The 27344-nt window shown below is 37.8% G+C and overlaps 1 protein-coding gene across 1 annotated transcript; it reads left to right on the top strand.

The window, feature by feature from the left end:
* The first annotated feature begins 1171 nt into the window (after positions 1–1171).
* LOC140928775 (ubiquitin carboxyl-terminal hydrolase 39-like) lies at positions 1172–27012 on the top strand. The gene is made up of 22 exons (XM_073378556.1): positions 1172–1303; positions 2905–2956; positions 3735–3829; positions 6001–6080; positions 6724–6780; positions 7271–7367; positions 8294–8349; positions 9592–9688; positions 10038–10120; positions 10634–10679; positions 11032–11109; positions 11620–11684; positions 12828–12873; positions 18372–18436; positions 19088–19117; positions 19468–19515; positions 20113–20193; positions 21365–21426; positions 21748–21860; positions 22884–22918; positions 23504–23590; positions 26255–27012. Exons 1-22 carry the CDS (start codon positions 1204–1206, stop codon positions 26303–26305), a joined length of 1524 nt encoding a protein of 507 aa, XP_073234657.1. The 5' UTR covers positions 1172–1203; the 3' UTR covers positions 26306–27012.
* Positions 27013–27344: the final 332 nt, after the last annotated feature.

Genomic DNA, 27344 nt, shown 5'->3' with positions numbered 1-27344 from the left:
GAAAGCTAGCCATATTTTGTGCACCAAACAAAACTAGAAGCTCTATTCAGACAACAGCAGTTGTCTCGTCCCTGTACGTCGCTTTACCAGGCCTTCTCAATGATGTATCGGAGACAAAAAAAACTCGCTCGTACCAGGTGACCCGAAACACATAGGCCGGGTGGCCTAGGGAGTAGTACCGGCTGCTGAAGAGATCTTTGTTTTTGACCTTCAATATATGATTTATTATCCTGTGAAGTTTCTTGCAGTAATTAACGTTTTATGCTTGAACGGATGTAATATACCTTTCAACTTCTGAAATCACGGGTACGCCTTTCGGGCGGAGCGCCTCCGTGTCAGCACAGGGATTACTCCCTGGGCATGAATTCGTATGGAAGGTTATAAACCACTGTGTTTTTGCGTTCTACAGCTGGACAACGACAGAAGAATACTTACACTAAGAAGTGTTGTTTTGAATGTCAGTTCATTTGACAAAATAAAACGACAATTTGTCGTTGTCTATTTACTACTTAGACGACAAATTGCAAGTTCACATTTTCTATGAGTCAACAGTAGTTCACGAGCTCTAGGCGCGTTGCGCTGAGTTGACTATTAATTTTGACTCTTTAGTTTAGAAACGAGAATAAGTAGTCTAATCGAAAGTCTAATTGTAGTTTTAGTGGAAGACAAACGGTCTACTTTCTTCGATTCCATATCAAGTTTTCAAGATTTATAGCCTTAGGGGTTTACCGAGGGGGCCGGGCTGCCACGTCTTTTTTGGTGAAATTTCGTATCATTTTAAAAGAATTCTCAGGAAAATAAATTTTTCTTGATTTGGATCCAGGAAATTGTCTTTTTTGTTCTTGTTACTATTTAAAATGGTCATTCTGTATTTTTGGCACTATTTAGCTTTTTGTTTCCAGCTGGGATGGCAGGGATTGCATCAGTACTTCAGTAATGAAGGCCTATTTTGAGCGAAAACAAGAAAACGAAAATAATAAAAAATAAAGGTTGTCAAGAAATCATAGGCTTAATCCTCTTTGGAAAAAAACCAAGATAACTACCACGCATCGAAATGTTGTGGTGTAATGTCACCGCATCGAAAAAAACATCAAACACATTTGAGGCTTTTCATTTTCTTGTTTTTTACTGCGCGTTACTGCGCGTAGAACGGCTGCACCCTTGACAGTGCGATGCGCGGACCCTGGGTCCCACTACACCAAAATGGCGGACGAGGACGAAGTAGAAATTCGAGGAGTAAAAAGACCTCTTGTTGAAAATTACAGCGACGATGAGGAGGAGGAAGAAGCCAGGAGGAAAGAAGGTGAGAATTAGATTTGAAAATGAAGAATATGAGTTCAGATTTGTGAAAAATGTGTTCTCTTAGGCCCAATTTGGGTGCTTGGAAGCTCAACCTCGTGTTTTGTCGGTGCAGTGCAGTAGTTAATTGTTGAGGTGTGATACAAAAAAGCTCGTAGATTGTCATATTATTTATTACTATCATTTTTTATTGCGAGTATGACCTCTAGTTACTTTCGCAGGACACAAAATAACCAAAGAACGCCTAGATGTTAAAATCCTCACCTCTTATTATGTTAGCAGATAAACAGCGCAACTTGAAATTTTAGTGACAGCCTTGTTGCCCCCTTTTTTCCTTTTTCTGGTTCTTAACTAGGCTTTATTTTGGTGGGAAACATTTTAGGAAAGCTTTTAGGATCGAAGGAGTAGATTGCAGCAAGGAGAGTCATGTCCGACAGTCCAATAGCCCGGCGGGGTTAGTGGAGTTTGCTATCCGGGTAGTAAATATGGTTCTTAACTTGCCTGACGGGCAAGTGAAGTTTTTTGGGGAATTCAAATTGAAGAATTGTAATAAGTCCTGCTCATCAAAAAGTTTCTGGGGCTCCTTAAAATGACTCTTGACTATTGCTGCAGGTTGCCTAAATGGCAAGCCGTAAAGCGTAGGAGCTTAAGGTACAGTACATGTAGAATGGGTAATTCTAGAAAATATCCCTACTATACCATGGATGGCTTCTATATTTTAACCCCCTCTGCCCATGGATTTCTTAAATGCATCATCCCCCCATGCCCTCAAAATTCCATGATTGTTAGACTTCTTCCCGTTTGGATATTTGCCTTTTCAAAAGCGTTTTCAAGGAATACACTTGTGTCTGTCCCCCGTAGAAATTCCAGATCTATCCCCCCCACCATGCCTTGGGAGTTCCAATCGTAAGCATCCCCCCCCCCCCCCCCACCCGCATGTTTTTGCATTCCCTGCCTTGCCCTCGGAATTCCCTTGAGCCATCCATGGTATCGTATGGATATTTTCTAGAATAACCCAATGGGCAACAAAAACATGCAACTTGTTTTGCAACATCGCTACAAAACAAGTTGAATAGCGGTGTTGTATGTTTTACCACCCAGGAATCAACCTGTCTTGCAACAAATCAGTTTGATGCAGGTTGCAAAAAGTTGTTGTACAAAATCTTTACATGTTGTGCGTTAATTTTTTATTGACCCAAGGCAAACTTGTTTTGCAGTAAGCACTTGAGGTAACTCCCAAGTACGACATGACTCCCCTGTAATTTTATCCAATCGGAAGTCAGTATTCAGGCAACTTGCAACAACCTGATTTGTTGCAAGACAGGTTTAAACGTGGAGTGATGAAACGTGCAGCATCGCTTTTCAACTCGTTTGGGCCAGCAATGTTGCAAAACAAGTTGGACGTTTTCGTTCTGCATTTTACAGTAGCTTTAGGAGCTTAGGAGTTATAAGACAGTATCATTATCAGTATCATCTTTTTTTCTATGGCACTCAGTGCCATTCATTATGATTCATAGCTCTGTGATGCCGGGTTTACTTTCCTCTGTTTTTAGCCACATTTTAAACATTAACAAATCAAGTTGAAATGTTTCTTTTTTCTCTTAGAACACAGTGCTTATCAGAGCAGACATTGTCCTTACCTTGATACAATAGACAGGTAGGAAATGTTTATTATAACTGTCTATAAATTGTTGGTGAATTGGACTGGTTAACAGTTAACTGACAGACTTTTGTGAAAGGTGTTTGACAGTTTCACCAAACGTTATGGTCTGAATATCAATAATAATAATATTAGTTGCAAGGTTCAGTACAAAACCATGCTGACAGAAGTATTTGAATTCTTATTATCCTATAACAGAGATTGGTCCATCAATTACATAACGTTTTTAAACAGGAACGGCAATGTTTTGTCAAGTTTAAGGATGTGTATTGACTTAGTTTGAATTTTTAGACTTGATTTACACTTGCTGTAATTTTTTCTACCAAAACATCCCAAATATATTGCAATCTGCTGTTGGTTGATGTATATTTTACAGGTCAAATTTGATTTCAGCTTAAAATTTTTTAACCTAGGCTGATTCTCAATTTCTCTTGTCTTCTAGGGAGGTTAAAACAAAATTAACCTGAAATTAAATTTGACCTTTAACATATATCTTCTTTAAAAGCACGTTTTTTCAAAAAAACATCCTTCACTATAATTTTTATGACATCTTTGAAAAATTATCGTAATAGAGGAAGCCTAATTAACATTAAGCTTCATAGTTTTGTTTAGGCATCCTTGCTAATAATTTCTTCCTACGTTGTTTGTATCTTTTTGTAATTGTGATCATGTTATGTGTGGCAAATAAAATACAAATACAAATACAAAACTCTTTAGCCAAAACAACCTGGTCATTACGTAAAATATAAAAAATGACTTTTTTTTTTCATTATAGGCATGTGCTAGACTTTGATTTTGAGAAACTCTGTTCTGTTTCTTTATCTCATATAAATGTTTATGCCTGCTTGGTATGTGGAAAGTACTTTCAAGGTGAGTCCATTATAACTTACCGTTTCATAATTGACCGTTTTTTGAGATGAAAGTTATCAGTCATACCACCTACAGACAAAAAGATGGTTCTTGTTAAAAGAAATTTTGAAACATTGAATAAGATGAATGCTTTATATCCTTAATACATTTTTGACCAGATGAGGTCAAATGTATTGAACCCTGGTCAGAATTAGCTTTCTACCAAGCAGGGTTGTCACTAAGAGCTGGGGGCCGGGGATTTCCCCCGGCTACTCAGAGCATGGCCCCCAGCTACTTTTGTCGTTAAATTAAACCAAAAGAGCACACCTTTGAAACACACAAGGACTATCCATCAAACTTAATGCATTTTCATCTGCAGCAGGTTTAAGTAATTCTGAAATACTCGCGTGCAAAAACTAAGAAACGTCGGAAAAAGACATTTGACTTAGATTTGGTCCTAATACACACATGTGAAATCTCTCCGTTCACGAAATGTCAGTAGGGAGTTTTAACAACGGCAACGGCAACGGCAACGGCAATGAGAACGTCAAAAAAGCAATAGGTTTATTGAGCAAAACAACTAGTTCACACGTGCATCACGCCTTTTTGTACATTTCTTTGCCCTTACTGCACGAGTACGACGTGAAAATGCCTAGTTTCACGTTTTATGGAGGACGTAAAACAAGCGACAACAAACTTTTCTTTCTCTTTCTAAATTTGAGTGCGCCCAAAGAAATCAACTCCAGGGAAATTGGCCTACATTAGCTATTTTCAGCGAATTGAAATAAACGCGACAAAGTTGGAAAAAACGCCAATTCATTTTAAAAGTGACGTTTTCGCTGCCGTCACCTTTGTCGATGCTAAAAGTCCCTAGTTTCAACCGTTGTGTATGGTTTGTGTTGAACATGTCGAAGAAGTGGCAAAAAATTCTGCACTCTTTGTTCACGATGAAAGACCTGAGCAGATCTCTGTTGACATCACAAGTTGAGGCATCATCCGAGGGTTAAATCTCCCTGATGCTGATGTTGATGATAATGAGGATTATGATGAAGGCTTTGAAGATGAAGACTATGACTGATTGCCATGTTTATTATGTGGACATTTAAGTGACCAGGTCTACATTTAGCTTTAGGTATCGAGTATATAAAATAACGTACGGTCAGCGGGAAATATTCGATCATTGTCCGCAGGCCATGATCACATGCTCTTAGTTCTACTTCCAAGAAGTTATATATAAAAGGGAAGTTAAGCATTAGCATTACTTTTACATTCTTCTCCTTGAGTCTTGTTTTGACAGCGTCGTTTATAAAGTATTAACCCTGTCGTTTAAACGCTTTTCAGTAGGTCAGTTTCTTCGTATGTTAAGTGATGTTTCGTTCATAAATTCGAGACCACTAATGTTACCAGTTGTGCAATAATTCATTTGCAATATTAGTTTCACTTTTGTTTTCCGTAAGTTGTTTCGTTCTTACATATAACTAAATGAGGATTTACAATTGCTTTTACAGCGCATTTTAATTCATTTGCACTGTATAAGAATCGATTGTCCTTTCAACATTTTTAGCATTTGTAAAGTATCGTTGTGATTTAACACTTCACTGGCCAGCATGCGCCCTGTCTGCATGAAGATAAGACTGCACAGATAACGTGACCGGTGCCAACCTGTCATTTTTTTCAGGCCCGGTGCTTACATGTATATTCAAATGTGGCGGCCACTAAAAAAACCCTCCAACGAGCCTTTACGTAAAGTAATAATTTAACTATTTTTTTAGTGTCTCAGAATGTTGTAGTTTTCTTTAATAAAGACGTGATCATCATAAAACCGCCAGTGATAGCTGTACTCTTGATGAAGATTGCTTTCTTGGAGCTGTAATGCCTTTTCGAAAATGGTAAAAGCTGCACTTCAAAACCTTCTTGGGGGAGGGGGGGGGGGAAGGGGCTCCATAACTACTTGCGACTTCCCCGGCTACTAACAACAAATACCTGGCAACTTGAAATCTTAGAGACAACCCTGACCAAGACCAAGAAAACTATCATAACTTGACCCAGAGCAGATTTTTTTAATAGTTAAATGAGTGCTGAACGATACTGCATCCACAAAGCTACAGTTGTATATTGTTGATATAAGTACAGTGTATGTCATGGATCTTGATTGTGATTATTTATCAGTCTGATTTTTTTGTCATTTTCAGGTCGTGGTCGGCATTCTCATGCATATACTCACAGTGTACAAGTCGATCATCACGTGTTTTTAAATCTCCATACCTTAAAGGTATGCAAAAATAGTTTGATGAAGTGAGTGTCCTAATATTATCTGTGGCATTGCAATTGGACTAGTACAGTGTACAAATTTATGCAGCTTTGGTAACCACTGTCTGTGTGCCATTTCCGCATACCTGACAGAGTGATGAAATTTTGTGACCTGTAAACTATTACATCATCTTACTTACTTCTGTATCAGGGCTGTGCTGTAAGAAAAATGATTTTGTAGGTTGCCAAAAGCTCTGAAGATTCGTTGTCACCCAGGGGCAAAAGTTAATGGCCAGGCCACAGGATTCTGCAAGCACAGCCCTGCATACACAGAAAATTGCTTTGAAAAAGCTGATGTTATCATTTTTTTGTTTTTGTGAAAAGAAATAAAAAAGTATTTGCTACTGAAAATCAAGACATTTCATCAGTAAATTGCAAAAAACTGTCGGTAGGTGGCTGGCCAAAAAAAGGCAATAGACAGGGGGGGAAAGGTAAACAGCAGGTCAAAATTTGTATGGCCTGCCAAAAATAATAATAATAATAAAAAAAAATGGTATACTGTAATTTTTATCTATGTTGAGCCCTGCTTGATATGTGATGTGGCGAGCTGGTACCCCCAGGATTGGAACTCTATTTGTAATTAACTAAGTTATATTTCTTTTTAGTTCTACTGCTTACCAGATAATTATGAAGTTATTGACTCATCTTTGGATGACATAAAGGTAAATAATAATATTAGTAGTACTCTTTATTATGAGGCAACTTTAATTTTTCACTTTGTGTGGGCATATGAGAGGATGAATTTGACATAATTCAAGGAAAAAGATCATATAATCTCGCAATTCATGTGTTTTAGAATAATGACAAATTAGTGAACCACACTTCAGACCATTACACTTCTTATAAGATGGAAATTCCAATTTACTGCTTGAAGGAACACTTCTTACCGCCTACAACCACTTGAAGGTTTACTAAAATTATATAAGTAGTTTTAAAAACTGCACAAGTTGTGATCCAATCAGATCAAGAAAATGAAAATTGTTGTCTAAAGATAACAACAGCCGATCTGCATAAAGTAGGTCTTAAAATGAGGGAATGATATCAATGTTTCAAAGAACTTAGCTCCTCCTAGGGCGGGGCCATGTCCCTCACTCCATATGGTTGAAAAGACATGGAAATAGTTGAGATTATTTTGTACCTTTTTTTTTTCAGTATGTCTTGAATCCCACTTTTACTAAGGATGATATCACCCAGTTGGACAGATCAGCAAAGCTTTCAAGAGCATTTGATGGAACGACTTATTTGCCTGGTATTATTTTCATCAGTATCTGTCTAAAAGATATTTTTTTCTTGATTATTAACATTTTAAAAGATATTACTTCTGTTCACAAACGGTTGTTTGGTGCAGTCATTGAAAAGTGCAGGAGAAAAAGAATTTTTTTTACAACCAGTTGCAAAAAACGCTGAGACACTCCAAAGAGAAACTGACCTTTTTTAATGAATACAGTAGAGTACAGACTAGTTTTATAACTCTTCCCAAGGGCTTTTCAGAGTTAATTTACAATAAATGAATTAAGAAAAAAAGGAAAATAAAAATTAGCTTACAACATAATATTACAGGTAAATGTCTTAGGCTAAACATATTCTCTACAACACAACAATATCCAAAATTATCTTAGGAAAGAAAAGCAAAATTTATTCAAGGTGGCCTCTGTTATAAGCCTGGTGGTTTTGCTGCTAGTCACACATCTCTGTGATATAATATACCTCCCCCCCCCCCTCATTTCCTCCCATGCATTCAAAGTTGCTCCTCCACGGTTTGAGCATGACTTAAGGGGGGGGGAGGGGAGGGAACAGGAGATTGTGAGCACAAGATCATGGAGTTGCCGTTCAGTCCTAAATGAGGTGTCAAGTATTTTTGCAACTGCTTGAGGCAGGTTTCAGTAAGATTGTGACGACATTTTCATCCAGAAAAAGGCTCCCTTAGCTGATTGAGTTTGATATTTCAAATGCTATTAAAGACTAGATGTCCTGTAAAAAGTAGAAAGATCAGAGATGAGGGAGGGAAGCATAAGTTTATGAAAAATGTAAAATGTAATGTAAAGGAAATGTTAGGAAACAGTCACAAAAGTTTTTTTCTTCTAGTGGGTATAGCAACCCTCCAGCCATATGTAACGATATTAGTGGTTGAAATGAATCCACACAGTCTTACATGAGAGTTATTTTCCATTTTAGGTATTGTTGGGCTTAATAACATCAAAGCAAATGATTATCTGAATGTAGTTCTACAGGTAACATTTTTTAATTCATATTTCATTTTATCAATGCAAGCAATAAATAAGCCCTAGAACTGATCAGAACCTCTTCCTATTTATAATAACTTTACTCACTGGTAATCAAATGTAACATGAAGGTCAGAGAATGAAAACAAATTGATCACCAAAACATGAAATGTCGTAAAGTTTAAACAACAGTTAGAGAACCTAAACAGTACCATAAGCAGTGTATCTTGGCCTGGAGAACAACGTGGAGAATACATGTTGTGGTTAAATTTTATTCTCTACTTTGTTTTGGGGTATGATAATGAATGGTAATGATTTTGAAAGAGAGGAAAGTATAAATATAACTTAAAGTGGGGATTAGATTGAAACACAACAGAATAATACATGTAGGATGTTATTATCAAGGCTTAGAGGGTTACAAAATAAAATGGATGCAATGCCTACCCATCCCTTAACCCCACTGCCTCCACCACACACACAATTTCTTGAGCTCTTGGTTTGTCATTCCTTTTGATGATTTGAAGTATAAAACAATGGCTTTTCTTCCTGAGTCAAACTTCTTTGGGATTTGAAAAACTGGGATTCCTCTGTATATTATAGTAAGTACTAATAGTACTAGTAATTATTATTACTTTCTTTAACTGGTTGACAAGTCAACTTTCCTATTAAATTTACTTTAGCATATCCAGTAACTTTTTTTATGGTGAAGGTGCTGTTTGTTTCTGGTTGAAGGTTACAAATTTATTTATATCAAGATCATGACATTTTGCATATCATAGAGTGGTTTTCGTTTGAGTGTCGTAAAACCAAAACCAAAGTAATTACTCTGGCCAATCACATAGGACACAGACAATACATTGAACCAATCAAAACTCGAAGTAATTACATGCGGCTGACGCAAAGCGCGGGAAAATGCATGCGAGCGCGTCACAATTGGCTTTGGTTTTACTTCTGATTGGATGAAAAGGTGGCGCGAATCTTTTAAGCCAATCGCATCGTGTAGAAAGTGCAAAACCAATTACTTTTCGACACTCAAATGAAAACCGCTCTATGATCAAGTTCCAATACCAAAATAGTTGTCGCAGGTCAATCATGTCCAAAGGATTTTGGAAACTCAAACTTTGATGACATTATTTACAGCGTTAATTTGTGTTTTTCATACATTTCTTACAACTGACACCAAAGTACATGAAATTTTTGGAGTTGAGAATTCACATGATTTTTTGGTTATAATGTTATTGTATTCCATAGGCACTGGCATTTATTCCTCCAGTCAGGGATTTTTTTCTTAGAGAAGAAAATTACCAAAACATCAAGCGTCCTCCTGGAGACATAATGTTCCCTTTAGGTACAGGAATTGCATTTTTATCTGTGTTTTGTTTTTTAGAGGTTGTGGATACTTTCTTGTTTTTGGTCAGCAGTTAACATTTTGTACCAGTGGGATACTTTGACAATAATTATTATTATTTGTGACACTGTGATGGGGGTGGGCTTAGTGGCTGTAGCTAATTGAATGTAATGCCCATGCTTATTGATTTATTTCAATCACATCTCTTGGTTGCATTAAAGAATAAATATTACATTCAATAAAGTATATGATATTGTTGCTACAACATGCATTTTCTGCGGTCTTCATAAAAAGACAAGGAATTTTAAAACTCCCTGTTTTTTTGTTTGTTTGTCTTTTTTCACCACAGTCAATAGGTTTGGTGAGTTAATAAGAAAGATATGGAATCCTCGTAACTTCAAAGCCCATGTCAGCCCTCATGAAATGTTGCAGGTGTGTTTACCTTTCACCAAACATACTCTTTTAAGTGCTGGAATAGCAGTTTAGAGTCAAAATCCAGTTCTGGCCCTCCTGCTTTGTTGCACATTGTATTATTAGCATGTCAATAGGCAGTAAAACCCAGATAATAATAATAATGACTTACCCACTGGGGCCCAGGAGCATTTGCGAAGATTTCCTTTGTGTTTCTTGTGCAAAGGGTGGCACTTTCCAGGCAAGTTTTGATGGTCTTGGGGAGGTTGATGGTGAAACATCACACGGCACTGTCTTGGAAGGTGCTTGAGTGATTTGGAACAATAAGATTAAGTTCATTCAAAGATCTTAAATTCTGTTTGGGTGCTCGTACCTCAACCTGGAGGTACAGTGGCCTGCCTCTGCCATTAAGGGCCTTGAATACTGAGATACGTTGAGTTGAGCTCTATGTTGGAGATATCTGACATGATTATAAAGAGTATCATTGTCTCCTCTTGTTCTCCTAGTTATATTTGACTCTAAATTCTTTTTTAGGCGGTTGTTCTGTGTAGTAAGAAAAGGTTCCAGTTCACTGAACAAGGTAATGACTTAACTATTTGCTCAAATATACCTCCTCATAACTGGCACAAAAGAGAAGGTGATGGACTATTCATTTAAACCACTTTTGTATGGTATTGCTCTCATTTGTCACAGGCTACATGTATATCATGTCTCGTAAGCTTAAAATCAACACAGCAGAAGTTTCAGAGACTGTGTAATTTATTAAAACTTGCAGATTGTGTTGTAATAAGTCCTAAATACTTGACTAATTACCTTGTGTTTTAAACTTGATCATACACTCATTCTTTGTTAATAGACTATACTTTCAAATTCATTTTTTCAGTTAAAGAGTGTACATGTATCCCGTGTTGCCATTTCTTTTGTTTTGTTAGGTGATCCTGTGGAATTTTTATCATGGTTTTTAAATTCTCTTCACACAACCCTTGGAGGAACAAAGAAAGCCACAAGCAGTTAGTCTTTATTTTTCTACACCAACATTGTTCGTTAGCATACATGTATCAAAAATACTCAATCAATCTGAGTCCTAGGGCTCAAAATAATTTTTGGATAGTGGCCTGTCATGTTGTCCAGCCAAAAAAGTGTTAGGTCGGTCATGGCTCATTTCTGAGTGCAAAATGTTGAAAAATAGCAAACAGCTAATTGGCATTCAAAAAGCCACAGAACAAGAACGTCTCATCTGTATTCTCCGAATGATGACATCTTGGCTGGACATTGTCCATTGACCGGCTGTTATTTTAATCCCTGGATTCCCATTTTTGTAAAGTACATATTGTACCTTAGCACTTTCAGATACTTGTTATGTAATAAGAACAAAAATTAGAGGTAGAATCTCATGCGACATTTTTCAAAAATCTTTTCAGGTAACAATCAATGAAACGTTTTGGTGATATTATTATATCATGCTAATATTTTTAGTTTTCATTCTTTTTGCACTAACAGTGTTTTGATTTTAATCTTAGGTGTGATTTACAAGACATTTCAAGGAAAGATGAGAGTGACCTCTCGAAAGCTTCCTCAAACAGAGGTATGTCTCTCTGCATAAAATATAATTGAGCAGGTGTAAGCTAATTTCTATGCTTTAATGTGTAACTTTCTTGCAAAATCATTTTGTGAATGGAAAAAATATTTAAGTTACTTTTGGATAATGGAACTATAAAACAACAATGCTGGCAATGTGTAATGATTGTATGAACGTTTTTGAATATGCTTTTATGGTTTGAGTCATTTTATTTATTAGTGCAGAATTTAGAACACAATTTTTGACAAAGAATATCATCTTAAGATACAGTATGTATAATCAATAGATAGAAAGTGTGGCAGTGAGGACTGTTGAAGCTGAAAAGCTTTTATCTAGAAATATTAACTCTGCAATGTAGCTATTTTGAAACAAACATTGTTGTGCAGGATAATGTATGACAATGGTTATGAAACAAAAGACATGAACCACTTGTTACGTGGTGGTCTTAACCTTCATGTGTACCTCCACATAGAGCAACTCGCATCTAGTCATATATTTGAGTTAAGTACTGTATTTCTTTGAATAGTAGCCCATGCTCTAATAAGCGCCCTCCCCCAAATAAGTGCCCAGCCCCTAGGCTATAATATCAAACAAGTGCAATCCTCAAATAAGTGCCCCCCTCCCCTCCCTGTCACTTTCTTAAGAATAAATAGTAGGGATACGAAAGAAATGCAAAGATCTGCATATCACTGATGAGGAAGAACTCGAGGATGATGAGATGATCGATATTATGAACCGCTGTATACCTATGCATCTCTGTGTTTTAACACTTAAAAATGTTTAATGCGACAGTGGTATGCTTGATTACAACTACTGTTTTAACAAACATGAAACTCTCAATGGACGTTTTTATGCTAGAGACATTAAAGTCATTCGAGACATTAAAGTCGTCCTAAGACAGCTTTAACCTCTAGTATAAGAAAGATAAATAAGACCCTGTAGGCACATTTAATGTCTTCTGTTAAGTGCATTGTTCAGATGCACTGAACAGGCAACTTAAACAACTTTAAAAGGGCCCCCCTCGATTAAGGACCCTCCCTCCAGTAAGCACCCATCCTTTTAGCAGTAATTTTAATTAAGCGCCCAGGCACTTATGCGAGGATATATAAATGGTAATGTTATTGATTTAGCTTCTCCTTTTCACTTTAGAATGAGGAAGAAATTAAGAAGGTCGTTGATGAGGAGGAATACAAAGGTAAGTTAAATCCAAAGAGCTATTTTTCCACCCTACGTAATCTTTGTCTTCCTTACTAAACATTACTTTTACAGATCACCATAAGATCACCAGACAAAGAATAAAAAAAATCAAGAGAAAATAACAATGAAATAAAATTTCAAAAAATTTCAAAAAAACTGCACCCAAAGAGTAGTATTGGGTTATTCCAGAAAAAATCCACACCCCCATGACGGAGGGACAGTTTTTTGACCCCCCCTTCCACCTGGATTTCCAAAACTGCTTGAGCCCCCCTCCCCTCAGGATTTCCAAGTTCAAAGACCCCCCACTCATCTGGATTTCCATAAAATTGTTAGACACCGTAATTTTAATTTACACTCAATGTAGAAGAATCCTTTTAGGCACTTAGATGATCTTTTTATTGAATAAGTCTCAATTTTCCATGAATTCTGTGTTTGTTGTGAAAGTTAAGATTCCATTTTCACATGTTCTTAAAACAGGCTTACAATTTTTGCAAATCAGTTCATATTTGAGGGACCTTCTCTTTTTTTTTAAAACAAGCAAAATATACAGCAATATATACTACAACAAAGCTCAAAACTATGTTCACGAATAAATGGCTCTCTTCTTTGTTGATAAAAAATGACTGCGAAAGAAAGAAAAAAGACACTTGGGGGGATATTACATGACGCGCTAAACACTTGCCTTTCAAACTGGCCGCCGAACAATCACGAACAACATAACCACGCTTATAGTCTCTTAGGGTCAGGATCGTTACAGAGTTGACAAAAGCACCAAACTTTGCACAGCGATAGCTTATTGCAGTACCATGAATATTAGAGGGGGTGCCCAATGCAAATATGCCACTGAAGCGTGCTGAACAGGATTTAATTATTGTAAATTTCACCTGCTGGGGTCCCTGTGGTATTTTGATTGAAAATTGTTATTTAATACCTTAAATCACTCTGAATTCTATTCTCAGGTTGTAAACAATAATTTCACTCGAACATCTGGCATTCCCATCCATTTTTGCTTATTGATTGTGTAATTAAGTTGGTTATTACTGTGCCCTTAAAGCAAGTCCACAGTCCGCCCACATTTTCATAAGTCATTTCTAAGATGGCCTCGTCTTTGCTTCATAACTTGCAAGTACTCATCTTCGGGGGTCTCTTCTCCTTTTCTAATGTATTTCAATTAGAGGAGGCCTTATTGTGTGGCTTAAGCCTTATTTATCAAGTATTACTTGTCGTTACATGTCACTTTAAGCTGAAGAAAGCAAACAAAATTTCAGAAAAAGGAAATTGTCAAAAAGTCTGTTGTATCACATATTATCAGGGATTTATGACAGCTATTCATGAAGAGCAAATAACGAAATGCCAGAACCCAAAATAGTTCTTTCCAAGGGAGGTAATTAATTTTTCAGCTTAACATAGGCCTGGATGCCTTTCAGTCTCTCTTTATCCAGTTATCTGCTGGACGCAAGTGCATGTTTTGACAGAGAAGCAAGCACCGTGGCACAAGTCATATCATTTACAATTTCCACAGTTTGTCTAAGCTTTACAAAGCAAAAACAAACAAAAAGAATCTGGTCTCATAAACGAAAAAAAGAAACAAGTTAGCGCAAGCTTCAAAAAACAGCACAGTTTATCATGAAGCCTCTACATTTGGCACTGAAGCACTCATGTCCAAAAATAATAACAGCTTATCAAGTCGTAAAAGTGAGACTCAAGTGGTACAAGATTGACTCAAATGATAAATGGTGAATAGTTTAACTGCTGAAACTGTAGAAAGGGGGCCGGGCTAACTTTTAGGGCCTGTTTACATGAAGGAAGGGGACCCCAGGTAGGAATGGTAACCCACTTAGGTGGGGTAACCCGCCTGTCCATATAATCTCTCATTTTAATTTGATCACGTTTACATGATAGGTGGGGTCACCCTTCAAGGTGGGTAGCCCGGTCTGCCACACCAGGTAACCCTCTCAGCTGAGGTCAAATTTTGCCATGTCAACGTTTCAACGTGAGGAAACCCAGGCTAGTCGGGGTCGGATTCGAGATACATCAAATTCGCGCAAAATTCACTTTGGCGCTGGGTGGCTTCACATAATTATTAAATGTAACAATAGAAAGCCACAACACTGAAGGTTGCAGAAAGAGCAGCAATTGAGCGTAGACGTGGTTTGCCAGCATTTTTCTTGTTTACATGGTTAGCGACCATTCATATAATCTTGAGAAACTGCACCCCAGGATGGCGGGGTTGTAAGATTGCATGTAAAGGAGGGTTATTTTTTTACCCCACCTAAGCAGGTTACCTCACCTATCTGGGGTCCCCCACCTTTATGTTAACGGGCCCTAAGTGTCAGGAACCGTGAAACTGGTAATAAACGGTATACCTAACCCGGGACTAGCTGTGATACTACCGGCCATCTTCAAGAACGTCAGCATAGCAGCCAAAGAAGCCATTATATCGGTGTAAAAGGAATATTAGATTGCGGTTGTTTCATGCGTCTTGTTTTGTGACTATTTCTGTGTTCGTTTTTGTCACCATTTCTAAATATCAATCGTGTTCAAAACACCCCTACTAACAAAATATTTCGTAAAGCTCTTTAGAATGATATTCAGCAATAAAAACAAGGTGTGACCAGGAACCGATTTCTAGGCTCCTGGTGTGGCAACATAGGCATAAGTGAATGCAAAGTTTTGCAGTATGTAATCTGTCAAAAATCTGTTTGAGTGGTCAAAGTTGGGGCTGATGGGCTTCTTTATCATGACCACTCCATTATTATAAGAGGCCAGGCTATAATTATTGTTGACCCTTGCTTTTTTGGTATTTTAGGTAATTTTCCACAGCATTATTTTGTGAAAAGCTGGCAACTGAATTGCTCTTGAGGAATTCATGATCGTAAGATTTCGTAACCACGGGGTATTCGCCTAATTTCATCAAACAAATTACGCTATTTCATAAATGATGCATCATTGGTTGGCTAAAAGAGGCCTTGTTCCTGTAAACTTCAGCTTCTCTGAAGTTAGTTTGTTTGTAAATTGTAACGCACGCGACGACCTTCCTTTTTTTTGAAAGATCGTATAGACGTACCATTAACACTCTGGTCCAGGGGTTCTGAAGTGAATGAGCCGCTTACAGGTGTACAGGCATGCAGGGACCTCATACACTTCTTTTTAAATGCAAATGTGCAAAAAATAAAGAGTGTTAAAAATTCCTGGAGAGACATGTTTTACAACCTCGTCCCCAGGGCTTAATAAAAAGGTAAAGCGACCATATTTTACGTCAATAACTAGTGACAGTAATAATAAGTGATAAACTTGAGGTCGACGGTGCGCTCCTTTTACCCCCCTCTCTCCTTTAATTCTCCGTTTTAAAGGTATTTAAAGCTAGTCAAAGCTACACAGAAAAAAGAGAAGTTGAAATAAGGAGGTGTTGACACCGGGCTCGAACTCGGGACCTCTAGCCCCGAAGGCTGCGCACTAACTAACTGTGCCACCCTTGCTCCTCCTTTTCCCCCTGAGGACGAGGTTGACATGTTTTAATCATTATCTCAAGGACAGGGTTACCAACGAAGCAAATTATAATCTAATCTTAGCTGCACAATTACAAAGTGGGCGCGTTGTCAGTTACGGTTCATGAGGTCGTTCATGCGGCATGTCAAACTTTACGATTATATCGTTTAGGATGTGATACATTTGAGTTTTATGTTATTGTATGACATCTTTGAAAGCTGGCTTTGTGATCTGTTTAAATTGATATGTAATGATATTATCACTGGCAAGTCTTGGCAGTGACACTGATAGCCGCACATTCAGCACAATGAACATGGCCACACTTACCGTGTGGAGACTGGGCACTAGTCAGTATTATGTACACGTAAAACTATTTTGAATAGTGTAACAACAACTAAACATTACCAAATTAAAAACTTAAAAATTTGCAACAAATGTTTTTTAGCCAAATCAAACAAGAAGAGTACTCACCACAGGACACCCAATCTGCTATTATAGGTGAAAGTTAACCCCCCCTTTTAACTGTAATTAGGACCATTTGTAACGGGCACCCCCTCCAGTATTAATCGGTAGGTGCTAAGGAAGCTCTGTGCCAAATTTGACACTTTTGTCACATCTGTAACGATCCGGCCTATATTTTGTACTAAGAGACCTGACTATTACTTGTAAGGCGTGTTTAGTAGTAAATCACCCTGAAATAGCATTGACCTTGGAAAAATGTTTAATGCAAGGTAAAATCATTGTTTGCTTTCGTTGAATTGAGCGCTTTTTACGAATTATGCAATTTTTCTTGATATGTTCACGTTATTGCACATCGCTTCTATAAAAGTAACGAGGGTGAGCCTATGGATGGAAACTTAAAATAAATGTGGTAAGAGGTCTGTAGTTTGAAAGGATAATAAAATTTGAAAGGGCAAAGCAATTTTTTTAAAACTTATCAATTAAAGCGATTGAAACATCGATGAAATTGAAAGTTACCCCTGAGGATGTATTTTTAGGTTCAGAGCCCCCCTCCTGTCTGGATTTCCAAAACTGTTAATCCCCCCTCCCGTGAGATTTTCCAGCATGCCTTCTGTTGTGGGGGTGTGGATTTTGTCTGGAATAACCCATTGTTTTGTTTTAATTCCTAATCCCACACTTTATTTTCACATTACTTGCCCTGTTTTGCTCTGCCAAATTTATTCCTTTGAGTTTCTTGTATATGTGGCTGAAGTTGACAGGTTCTTATCAAGTTATTCAGTCAAATTGCATTCACCCTTAGCATACCCTTTGGCATGTCTCTGTAGGAATTCTCAATTTGTCTTTTTCTTTCTGTATAAAAAGCTTACAATGATATTAACTCAAAAAACTGATGTTTTTATGCAAGTAACATGTAACATTTAAGGAGAAATTAGTTTTATCATCCTTGTACTCTCTGTAAGTATTATTTTCCCAAGTCAGTTCTCTCAAGACATACACTGCAGTGTTAACTGATAATGTACAGTGTAATTTATTGGATAAAGACATTTCAATTGTACCACTTTGGCAGTTCTTTTTGGTCTGGTGCTATTTATTTTTCAATAAAGATTTATAACCTAAAACTACTTCTGCCCAATTCATGAGTTTAGATTGGAAGTACTTAAGAGATGATGGAGTCTTGAAGTGTAGTTCTACAGTGTACCATGCAAGTGAAAACTCTTTGACAGAACTTACACATGGTACTGCTTGTTTTCGAAAACTAAATTTTGGATTTTTTGTTGAATTTTGACTCAAGCCATCGCTGGAAAAAGTAAGGAGAGGCAAGCAAACTGTAAAGGATGTTCAGTGAATCTTAACTGTTACTGAGACACTGACCACATTTGCCCTAGATATGAAGTACAATGTCACTTGATTTTATGGCGTGACCTTGTTAGAATTACCATTTTGGAGCTTGAGAGGAAGAAATTCTATATACAATAAGATGTATTGTATATAGAATCTATAATGACAAATGACACTGTCATTGTTGTTGTGACTTTTCTTCATTAGAGACAACATCTAATTCTCCATACATGTATCTGATGTTAGACATTCCGCCATCACCTTTGTACAAGGTATGTGCCAAGTATTATAACAAGTCATGTTTGTTGTTGTTGTTTTTTTTATTGAATTCATCACATTTCAGAGTAAATAGGTATGTTGCACAGACACCCAATGGGAATTAAGCTGAACCAGATACAGCTTTCCAACTGAAAGCATACTTATTTATTTAAATCCTAAAAACTAGTAAAACCCAAAGGTCACGGAGTGCGGGCGACAACGATCAAAGGTCAAAACACTTTTGCTCCAACGCTGTGCTTTGCATAAGTTTCACATGACAGGTACTCAAAACACGCGTGATCAGATTACGAGTGATAGAAGGTCCAAACGCGCGTGATCAAATTGTGTTATGTGCATTCCATTCATTCTTAGTGGAAGTTCAAACAAATGCTGGCTACATACATGCGACGCATGTGCAATAACAACCTGGAGATTAGGATTGCAGGCTCCTCTTGTCACCTGCAATAATGAAATATCAGAAGCAGTAGTGAGTCAACAATTGATAATTTCAAATTCTGTCATCCATATTCTCTGTGTTGTTGGATTTTATTTATTCCAAGTAATTTGACATGACCTTTTAAACAAAGAAGGCGTTTAAAACACAAAGAAGTCTCCTGTTCATGGGAAGTTTATTTTATTTATATCTTGTATTTTTTGTTGCTTAGGATGAGTATCAACAGAACATCATTCCACAGGTATGTATTGTTGGAAAGTAGATACCACAACATTATTCAGTCACTTCAGGTTGTTTGATTAAAAGTCACAGTAAAGAAGTCACACCCATAACATGTCCTGAACGTTGCTTTAGTCTCAAGTGAAGTGAAGAAGGGTATATTGAATACATATATTGTTGAAAAATCTAAAGTTACGGATTCTTTTTTGATTGACGTCATTGTTACTTGATTATCGCCAAATAACGATAAAATTTTCACGCGCTTAGTATTTCCAACAGTATGTAGTAAAGTTATGGTAGTTAGTCTCATCTATAAGAAAGAGTACAGGCAATTTAACATTAAATTTACTGGAGTATTCTGCTTTACACCAGGTTCCATTGTTTCAACTCTTAAGCAAGTTTGATGGCAAAACAGAAAAGGTTTGTTATCATGCATCATTTGATGTTGTTTTAGCATGCTGTACGAATACTGGATACTCATTGGCTAACTGGAGTGCATTTGAAATGCAATATGCTGCGCTTGGCTTATTATTATTTCCCTTTCATTCCATGGCCAGTGCGTGTGTTTACGCTGTATTTGTAGGTAAATATAAGACTTCAGAAGTCTGGTGATTTTAACCTTGTGAGTGGAGGCAGTAAAAATGTGGCCTCTGCTCACAGGGTAGGTGATCTTGATCAGCCTGTTCAGTCAAGATGGCTGAGAATTGCAGGTAGACTAGTTCTTTCTTTCCTTTTTCAATGGACCTTGACTTAACCTTGGTCCATGAAAATGCACGAAATAAACTTGTTAATCTTTAGCCATCTTGACCGCATAATTTTTATTGTCAATAACACATGAATTAATTTCAAAAAATTATTTATCCGGCGCTTGGCTTTTGATTTTTTTAATTTATGGTCAATGTGTTAATACTGTATTTGCAGGTAAATCACTGACATCAGAAAGTCTAGTGAACTTGGGACAGATCACAAGAAAAAAGAAAATGACTGTTTTAATCATTAGATCTATTCTTTTTGTAGGAATACAAAACATACAAGGAAACATTTGTCAAGAAGTTTGAGCTCACTAAACTACCAAACTATCTGATAATGTGCCTGAAGGTAAGCTACAGCTGTAGGTTAGTTACCTTGTAACAGATCCAGATACCATATCATTAAGTACCACAAATATATTGTTTCAAGTGACAGATAGCTTAACCAATGTCAAAAAGAAAAGAATTCTTTTATCATGAGAAGTAAATCAGTACAAGAGTACTCCAAAACTCAAATTTCTTCAAAGTCGCATTTTGGCAACCCGGAGCTATAGAATGATCGGTAGACATAAAATTGGTTGCCCAGCTATGGCGGGTCATTATTCTGGGAAACTGCATAGCAATGTATGGACCCTTTCAAGGTATTTTTACAAGTTTTGATAAAGACTGGTCAGCGAATATCCATTCACATTGCTGGAAAGAGCGGCTTTAAATTAGGAAACTTGCCAAGTTTAAGAAGGGTGATGCGTTAAAAGCGAGCGAAGATATCTTTCCACAAAGTCGCGAAATTTTACCGAGGTTTGTATTGTTGGGGGCAAAAACTTGCCCCCCACCATACAAACGTCGGTAAAACTCGGCGACTCGGCGTTAGTTTTCAGCAAATCGCGTTCAAACAAACTTGGCACTTTACTGAGATTTGAAGGCGTTTTTTCAGCCATGTTGACGGATTTTCGCATAGTGGTCCCAGTCAAAGGGTAAAACAACCGAGGAAGAGTCTATTTAGAGGTACACGTGACTGACATCTCGAGGCTTTATTGCTGGACAACCAGGGTAAAAGGGGCGATATACGGAAAATGAAGCTTTTAAACAACTATTTCGTGAAAATGTCTGGCTCAAACTGAAATGGCTGTAGAAAGACCACAGAGTAACACAACCAATATATTTAAGCACTACAGTACAGCTTAGAACACGAGCTGCAGTTTTAGCTGGGTTGCAGCTTCGAGCGTTGTTAAAACTGTGATGGCTGAGAGCAAGTCCCAGAATACCAACCACCAGTTACTTGTACCAAACCGCTACTACAACTTCTGATTAGTAAACAGATTGGACTTTTCTGTTGGAGTACACAATATTATAGATTAAGAAGTGTATAAAGAAGGAAAGATTGTGATGATTTTTAGTAGAGGAGGTGCAAACTTGAGTGCCTGGCGTGATTCAGACTTGTGACCTGCTATGGTTGGTTTGAACTTTACTTTTTGTAAGGTGTCTTCACTTTCTTTTTTCTTTCTTTTTTTTTTGCATAGAGATTCAATAAAAATATGTTCTTCAAGGAGAAGAATCCAACAGTAGTAAATTTTCCTGTCAAGTAAGTGTTTTAGAGTAACGATGTGTTGTGTATTTTTTTTGTGATGCGAAGTTTTCAAGTTTGAATTGTGTGGCAGATTTGTCCAGCATAAGTGCATAGAGGAGAGAGGGACAGTGAATCTCTAGAGGAAATCTACTCCCCATACACATTCTCAAACCTCACTGGGGCAGATACAGTGCGGAAACCTGTAATAAGAGGACACTAACAACACCCTTGTTAGTGTCATTTCGATAGAGTTGTCTGCTAAAAAGTTGCTGTCTAGTGGTCTTGACGTGGGCCATTATTAGAGCAGTATCTTAACCACAGTTGCTTAATTTTAAGGGGAGTGGACATGGCAGAGTATTTGGTCTCAGATCCTGCAATACAAGATGCCCATCCTTACACTCAGTATGATCTGATAGCAAATATTTGTCATGAAGGAGAACCTGGAAAAGGTAATGTTAACCGTCTTCATATCTAGGGAGCTTAAGGTGATGTTACACAAGACGATTCGCAACGACGATTTTTAGCTCAACACAGCATTGCAACATCGCTGCGACATTGTTTTGAATAGTTATAACATTGCTCCAATATTGCAACGCTGTGTTGCGTTAAAAATCGTCGTTACGAATCTTCCCGTGTAACGTCACCTTTAAACAACCACGAGAAAGACGGCGACTAGTACTGCAAAAAAGCAATTGGTTTAGATTGACACTTGAAAACAACATCCTCTGCACGTGCATCACGCTTTTTTGTACGTTTCTTTGCCGTCGCTGCCCGACTACGACGTGAAACTGCCTAATTTCACTTTTTTGTGGTGGCCGTGAACACAAGACAACAAGACAATAATTTTCTAATTTTTTTTTAGAACTTCGATACAATCCTTTAAAATTCAACCCCATAGAAATTCAGTAACATTTGACAAATTGAACGACATGAAATAAGGATGAATTTTGAAACAGCTTGAATTCACTTTTTAATTTTTGCCACCATCGTCGTCGTTGTTGCTCACTCTTAAAACGGACCTGGGCAGCCATCAGAACATGACTGTTTTGTATTTTTTTTGTGTGTGTGTATCCAAAGACATCCATTAACCGATCATTGTTTACGTTTTCCTCCCAAAACGATTTCAGAGTTCCAAGTGCTGGAACAATTAGCGCTGGTGATCGGCTTATCCAAAGTGTCCAAAAGGGCTCAAAACACTTGTTCTGTGGGGCAGATCTGGGTGCCAAAAATAGTCGCTTTTTGGTGAAAAAGTGGAGCAACTGTTAGGAAACATGCCTTAAAATTTTCTTTTTCCAAATACTCTTTTCTAGATAGAAACTTGGAAGGCACTCCTGTTACTGATTAATTGAACAGTACTGAAAGACCAGTTTTAATCCCGGACGTCGTTAGAATCACCCTTTTGGGTGTTGAATGTTTTTGCATTGACAATCCTGCTATTGATACTTAACTTTTGATTATCTTGCTCTCCACAGGTGCTGGAAATTTTAAAGTTCACATTCTGCACAAAGTAGGTCTTCCCTGGTGATAACGATCCAAATAATGAGAAAACTAAACAAATCTTGAAAATGTGAATTACTTTAAAATACGGAGGTCAAGGTTGTTTCTTGGTGTCGCGGACGGGGCGATCACCAAAGGACGTGTTACAGAGATTTTCCTATGACCTTTAAATGAAAACGCGCGAACAAAGAAGAAAGAACAAACGAACGGAAATAGAGCGATTTGATTGGTTTATCGAACGGATACAAACGCGCGTGGTTTTTAGTTGGTTAAGCGAACGCTCGGGTAAAAAACTTCATGCCCAAGAACTTTCTAGAAATAAACCGATACTTCTCTTTGACGTCATACTGCAACACGATTGGCCAATCGAACAATGCCTTCTCCATATTAGGGTTTTCTTTGGCGGGAAAACGAAGAGTCCATGTTTTGATCTGTTCATCCATTGGCTGATAAAACAAATAACGAAAAAAAAAAATCCGCGGCGCACAGTAATTAGGAGTACAGAATATTATTATTGTTTATGTCTTGGGTTTGTCAGAGTGCTTTAGTTATGCACTTGTGTACTGATGTAGTCTTTTGGTACTATTTATCTCAGGGAGCTAACAAGTGGTACGAACTTCAAGATCTTCATGTTAAAGACATCCTTCCTCCAGTGATAACGCTTTCTGATTCCTACATACAGGTATTATTATACTAAGAGTATTCTGCGTTTTATTAGTCAATATATTGCTTCATCTCGTCATTTGAGTTTTAAGAGCTGCAGGAACAGCAAGCAGGGTTCTATCTAGGGTATTTGAGGGGTAGAAGCTTCCCCCCCCCCCCCAAAAAAAAAATAAATGTCCAGCTTCCCTCCGAAATATAATGTTATCATTACAGTATACAAGTAACTATATAGGAAAATCATCCAGACGCGACGAAGTCAGTAGTCTGTCAGTGCACATCAGGGCGGATAAAGGTTGGGCGGTGAAACGAACGCGTCCGAGCAAAAAGGTGTGATGCCGTGGACTGGGACTCTGCTTAGAAATGTCCCTTGTTTTCGACTTCGGTCAGGGCTTGTGATGTAATTTGTCCATTAGACACTGCCGCTGTCACTGAATTATGGCGGCTTGATTTGTTTTCTTGCACTTCTTCCTCGTTCCTTTGTGCTGGTACGCTGTCTCCGAGAGGCAAATGTCGCTATTTTTTGCGGGAGGTTAAGTTGGAGTAGACAAACATCTCTTTCAAAGGGTTTCTCTTCCATGACTCTATCACTGAATTATATTTTCGTTCTATTACTCGCCAATGTCGATGTTATTCCAAAACAAAAACAACTAAGTACTGTCTAAAACACGAAGAAAAATCTCATCCATGTCATCCATGGCAAAACTAAAAGACAGCAGATCGTGTTTCATAACTAGATGACGTCGTATTTTATGAACGCGTGCAGCTCGTGAAACGTGAAATTATGCTAATTTCAATCGCCATCATCCTTCTTTTTAATTTTGAAAAAAAACATCTCATATGTCTTTCTGTTTCTTCGAAACTTCAAAATTAGTTTCCCCTCAGTTTTTACTGTTTACCTTGTTTTGTTTTTGAGAGATAAAAGGACAAAAAACCTTACAACTAACCTCAATAAATTTTGTTTACATACGGTTGCCGGATTTGCGACGCATTGCGCGAATCGCCATGGCGCGTTGCACCCGAGAAGCAAAGTTTGAGGCAGTACAACGCCACTATATCAAAATATATCAATCTAATTTTTTGTTATGTTATATAAAATTTATCCCCCTTTAACATATGTAAAAATTGAGGTTAAGAAGTGTTAAGCTTTTGCAAACGAAACGGCGAAAGACGATTAGGTGATATTTAGTGGGAGAAGGAGGTATTCAACACTTTCAAATTAAACTCAAATTTTGGCATTATAACACCAACAAGTTTGACTTATAGGCATACAGACACAAACATATGAAACTGTTTATTGATATTGTTATGAAACGAATTTATCTATTGAACATTGTAGCCTGAAATTACAGAAAGAAAATAGGATTCCGGTTAGCAAAAAGGAAAATTTCGCCAGCCTTCAAGCGCACCGGAAGCGCGGAAAGAGCGCTCGTGCCAGTCCTACTCCGCATCACACATTAAATGAAGAGCGGAGCGCTCGTTTCATCGCCCAACATTTATCCGCCCTGGTGCACATGAAGTAAGTATTCCCTGTCTAAGGACACTATATGACAAGAAACATGATCACGACTATAAAATAAAATACCACTGTAACATTTCTCAAAATTGTGTCTCAAAATGCACCAGATTGCATCTCAGCGCATATTCATTTCAAAAAATTTCCGGTCGGCAACCTCCTAGCTCTTCAATTCTCCGCCTACTTTTGCATATGCCCAGCAACGTGAAATGATAGCCCTGGGTATAGGTTAATACTACAGGCACAAAATAGAAGTCACGTTGTCCCCTGTCATTTTAGTTGATTTCATATTTCATTGGGAGCAAGTATTAGTACAGTTGTTTAGTGCGCGACCTTCTTTGCGCGTGGTGCCGAGTTCGATTCCTAGGTGTGATCTCAAAGCCTTGTTTCGACTTCTTTCCTTTCCGTGTAGCTTAAAGGACTTTGAAAACCTGTATTTAGGTGCGCTGACAAAAAGAGAGGGAGGGGAAGGTACAATAAATGCATTGTCGGCCTCAGGTTTTTTAGTTAGTTGATGACTATTTTGAACTATCGACGTAAAATAAGGACCCTTTAATGTTTACAGAATTGTGTTGAGCCAAAGCCAAACTTTAGCTCACCATGTATATGCAAATACGCCTCTAAATAGAATTAAAAAAACACTTGAATTGATGGATAGTCTGCGAAGCTGGCGGGATCGTCGGTGCTCGTATTGAGGCAGAAGAGTTGCAAAGCCATGCGGGGAATTGGGCAGACACATTAAAATCCAAAGTAAGATAACTGAAGCAGTCTTTGAGGTAGCCTGCGTAGCAACTCTCGTTCCTCGTTCTTTGCTCCGAAACCGCAGCGAAACGCTTGCTACGCAGGCTATCTTTGAGGAGATGAAAGTGTTAGTTGTTGACCCGTCTTGACCACAACACAAAGTTGAAAACAAAATTTAGCGGTCTTGCCATCTTGGAAGTTCGTCTCCCCTGGTCTCATGATATTAGACAATTAGTCTGTAGGAATCGTGCCTACATGAGTGAAAAAGTGCGGAGAGGAGGAAAGTGTTCCATCTCTCATCCCCGTTCACCCAGATTTGCTTTCCTAAGCTTAACAGAGTCATCTGATAACCTCAGAAACTCATTCAAGGCTTGTGAGATAACTTTGTTGCTAAGTCGAGGATAACTTATATTCTTTTCTTTATTGCAGATATACGAGCTACAAAAAGAGTCGAACACGCAAAAGACAACAGGCACGTGAATTGGAGTGAAGAATAAAGATTATTTGCCCTTCTCATGATGCAAATTCATAGTTGACTCAGCCTGTATGTAAAACAGTACAGAGAACTTTATCCGAGTGTATTCACACACATCCCGGCTAATAAAACAAAATCCCAGCCCCAAACCTTCACTTCTCTCTCCACGATCCACTGGAAAAACTGTGCCAGTATTAGTTTCATCCAGTATTTATGATAAAGACTTGAGAAGCGAAAAAAAGTCTTGTTGATAGCAATACATGTTTGTTTTGTGCTGTAGGTACTGTTCAGGGCCCCGTCCACACGAATGCGGATATTTTTGAAAACTGATTGTTTTCTCTGTTGTAGCCTTCCGTCCACAAGGAAACGGCGTTGTTAGGCACCAAAATGCACGTTTTCAAAAACGGTCCCCGGGGTGGAGATTTTTGAAAACGCTGGCTTCTCGATGTCATACATAATACAGCGCATGTCCTGTAAGGAATTCAATTGCATGTCCATCGTTTTAGCGTTTTCATGTAGACGGGCGAAAACGATTCTCATACGGTACGTTTGGACGCGTATTTTTTGAAAACGAAGAAAAAAATCAGCGTTTTCAAAAATATCCATGTTTGATTTATACAAGAACCCTACCCCAGGCGAGCAGAGTATTTACTGATTATTTCACATTCTGCCCAATGTAATAATGTAAAGATAGTTAAATCACTACGGTAGCTTCTCTTTTCATAAGATGTACCTCAAAAGGGTCTTATTTGACAATAAAGTGATTTAATAATTTGTTTTGTAGTCTTGGAAATGTTTGCAGGATTTTGGGGAACATTTTAATGTGCAGGCCCTGATTGTTCCAAAGCTAAAAAAATCTCTATCCAACAGCCCTAGTTGTTCAAAAGATGGATAGCGCTATCCACCGCATAAATCTCTATCCACTGGATTCCCTAATACTTATCCGTTAGATAGAGATTTATTTTCCAGCGGATAAATCTCTATCCACTGGATGCTGCAATTGGTTTCCCTAATACTTATCCGCTGGATAGTGATTTATCTGGC

Source organism: Porites lutea, chromosome 2, assembly GCF_958299795.1.
Source record: "Porites lutea chromosome 2, jaPorLute2.1, whole genome shotgun sequence".
Taxonomy (NCBI): Eukaryota; Metazoa; Cnidaria; class Anthozoa; order Scleractinia; family Poritidae; genus Porites; species Porites lutea.
Note: the sequence above shows the minus strand (reverse complement) of the source record. Positions and strands in the feature narration are given on the sequence as shown.

Excerpts from the sequence above, each read along its gene's own strand:
- LOC140928775 (XM_073378556.1), top strand. The coding sequence starts at position 1,204 with ATGGCGGACGAGGACGAAGTAGAAATTCGAGGAGTAAAAAGACCTCTT. Across the intron at positions 10,680-11,031 it reads GTTCCAGTTCACTGAACAAG|GTGATCCTGTGGAATTTTTA; the intron begins GTAATGACTTAA and ends TTGTTTTGTTAG. Across the intron at positions 19,118-19,467 it reads AACAGAACATCATTCCACAG|GTTCCATTGTTTCAACTCTT; the intron begins GTATGTATTGTT and ends GCTTTACACCAG.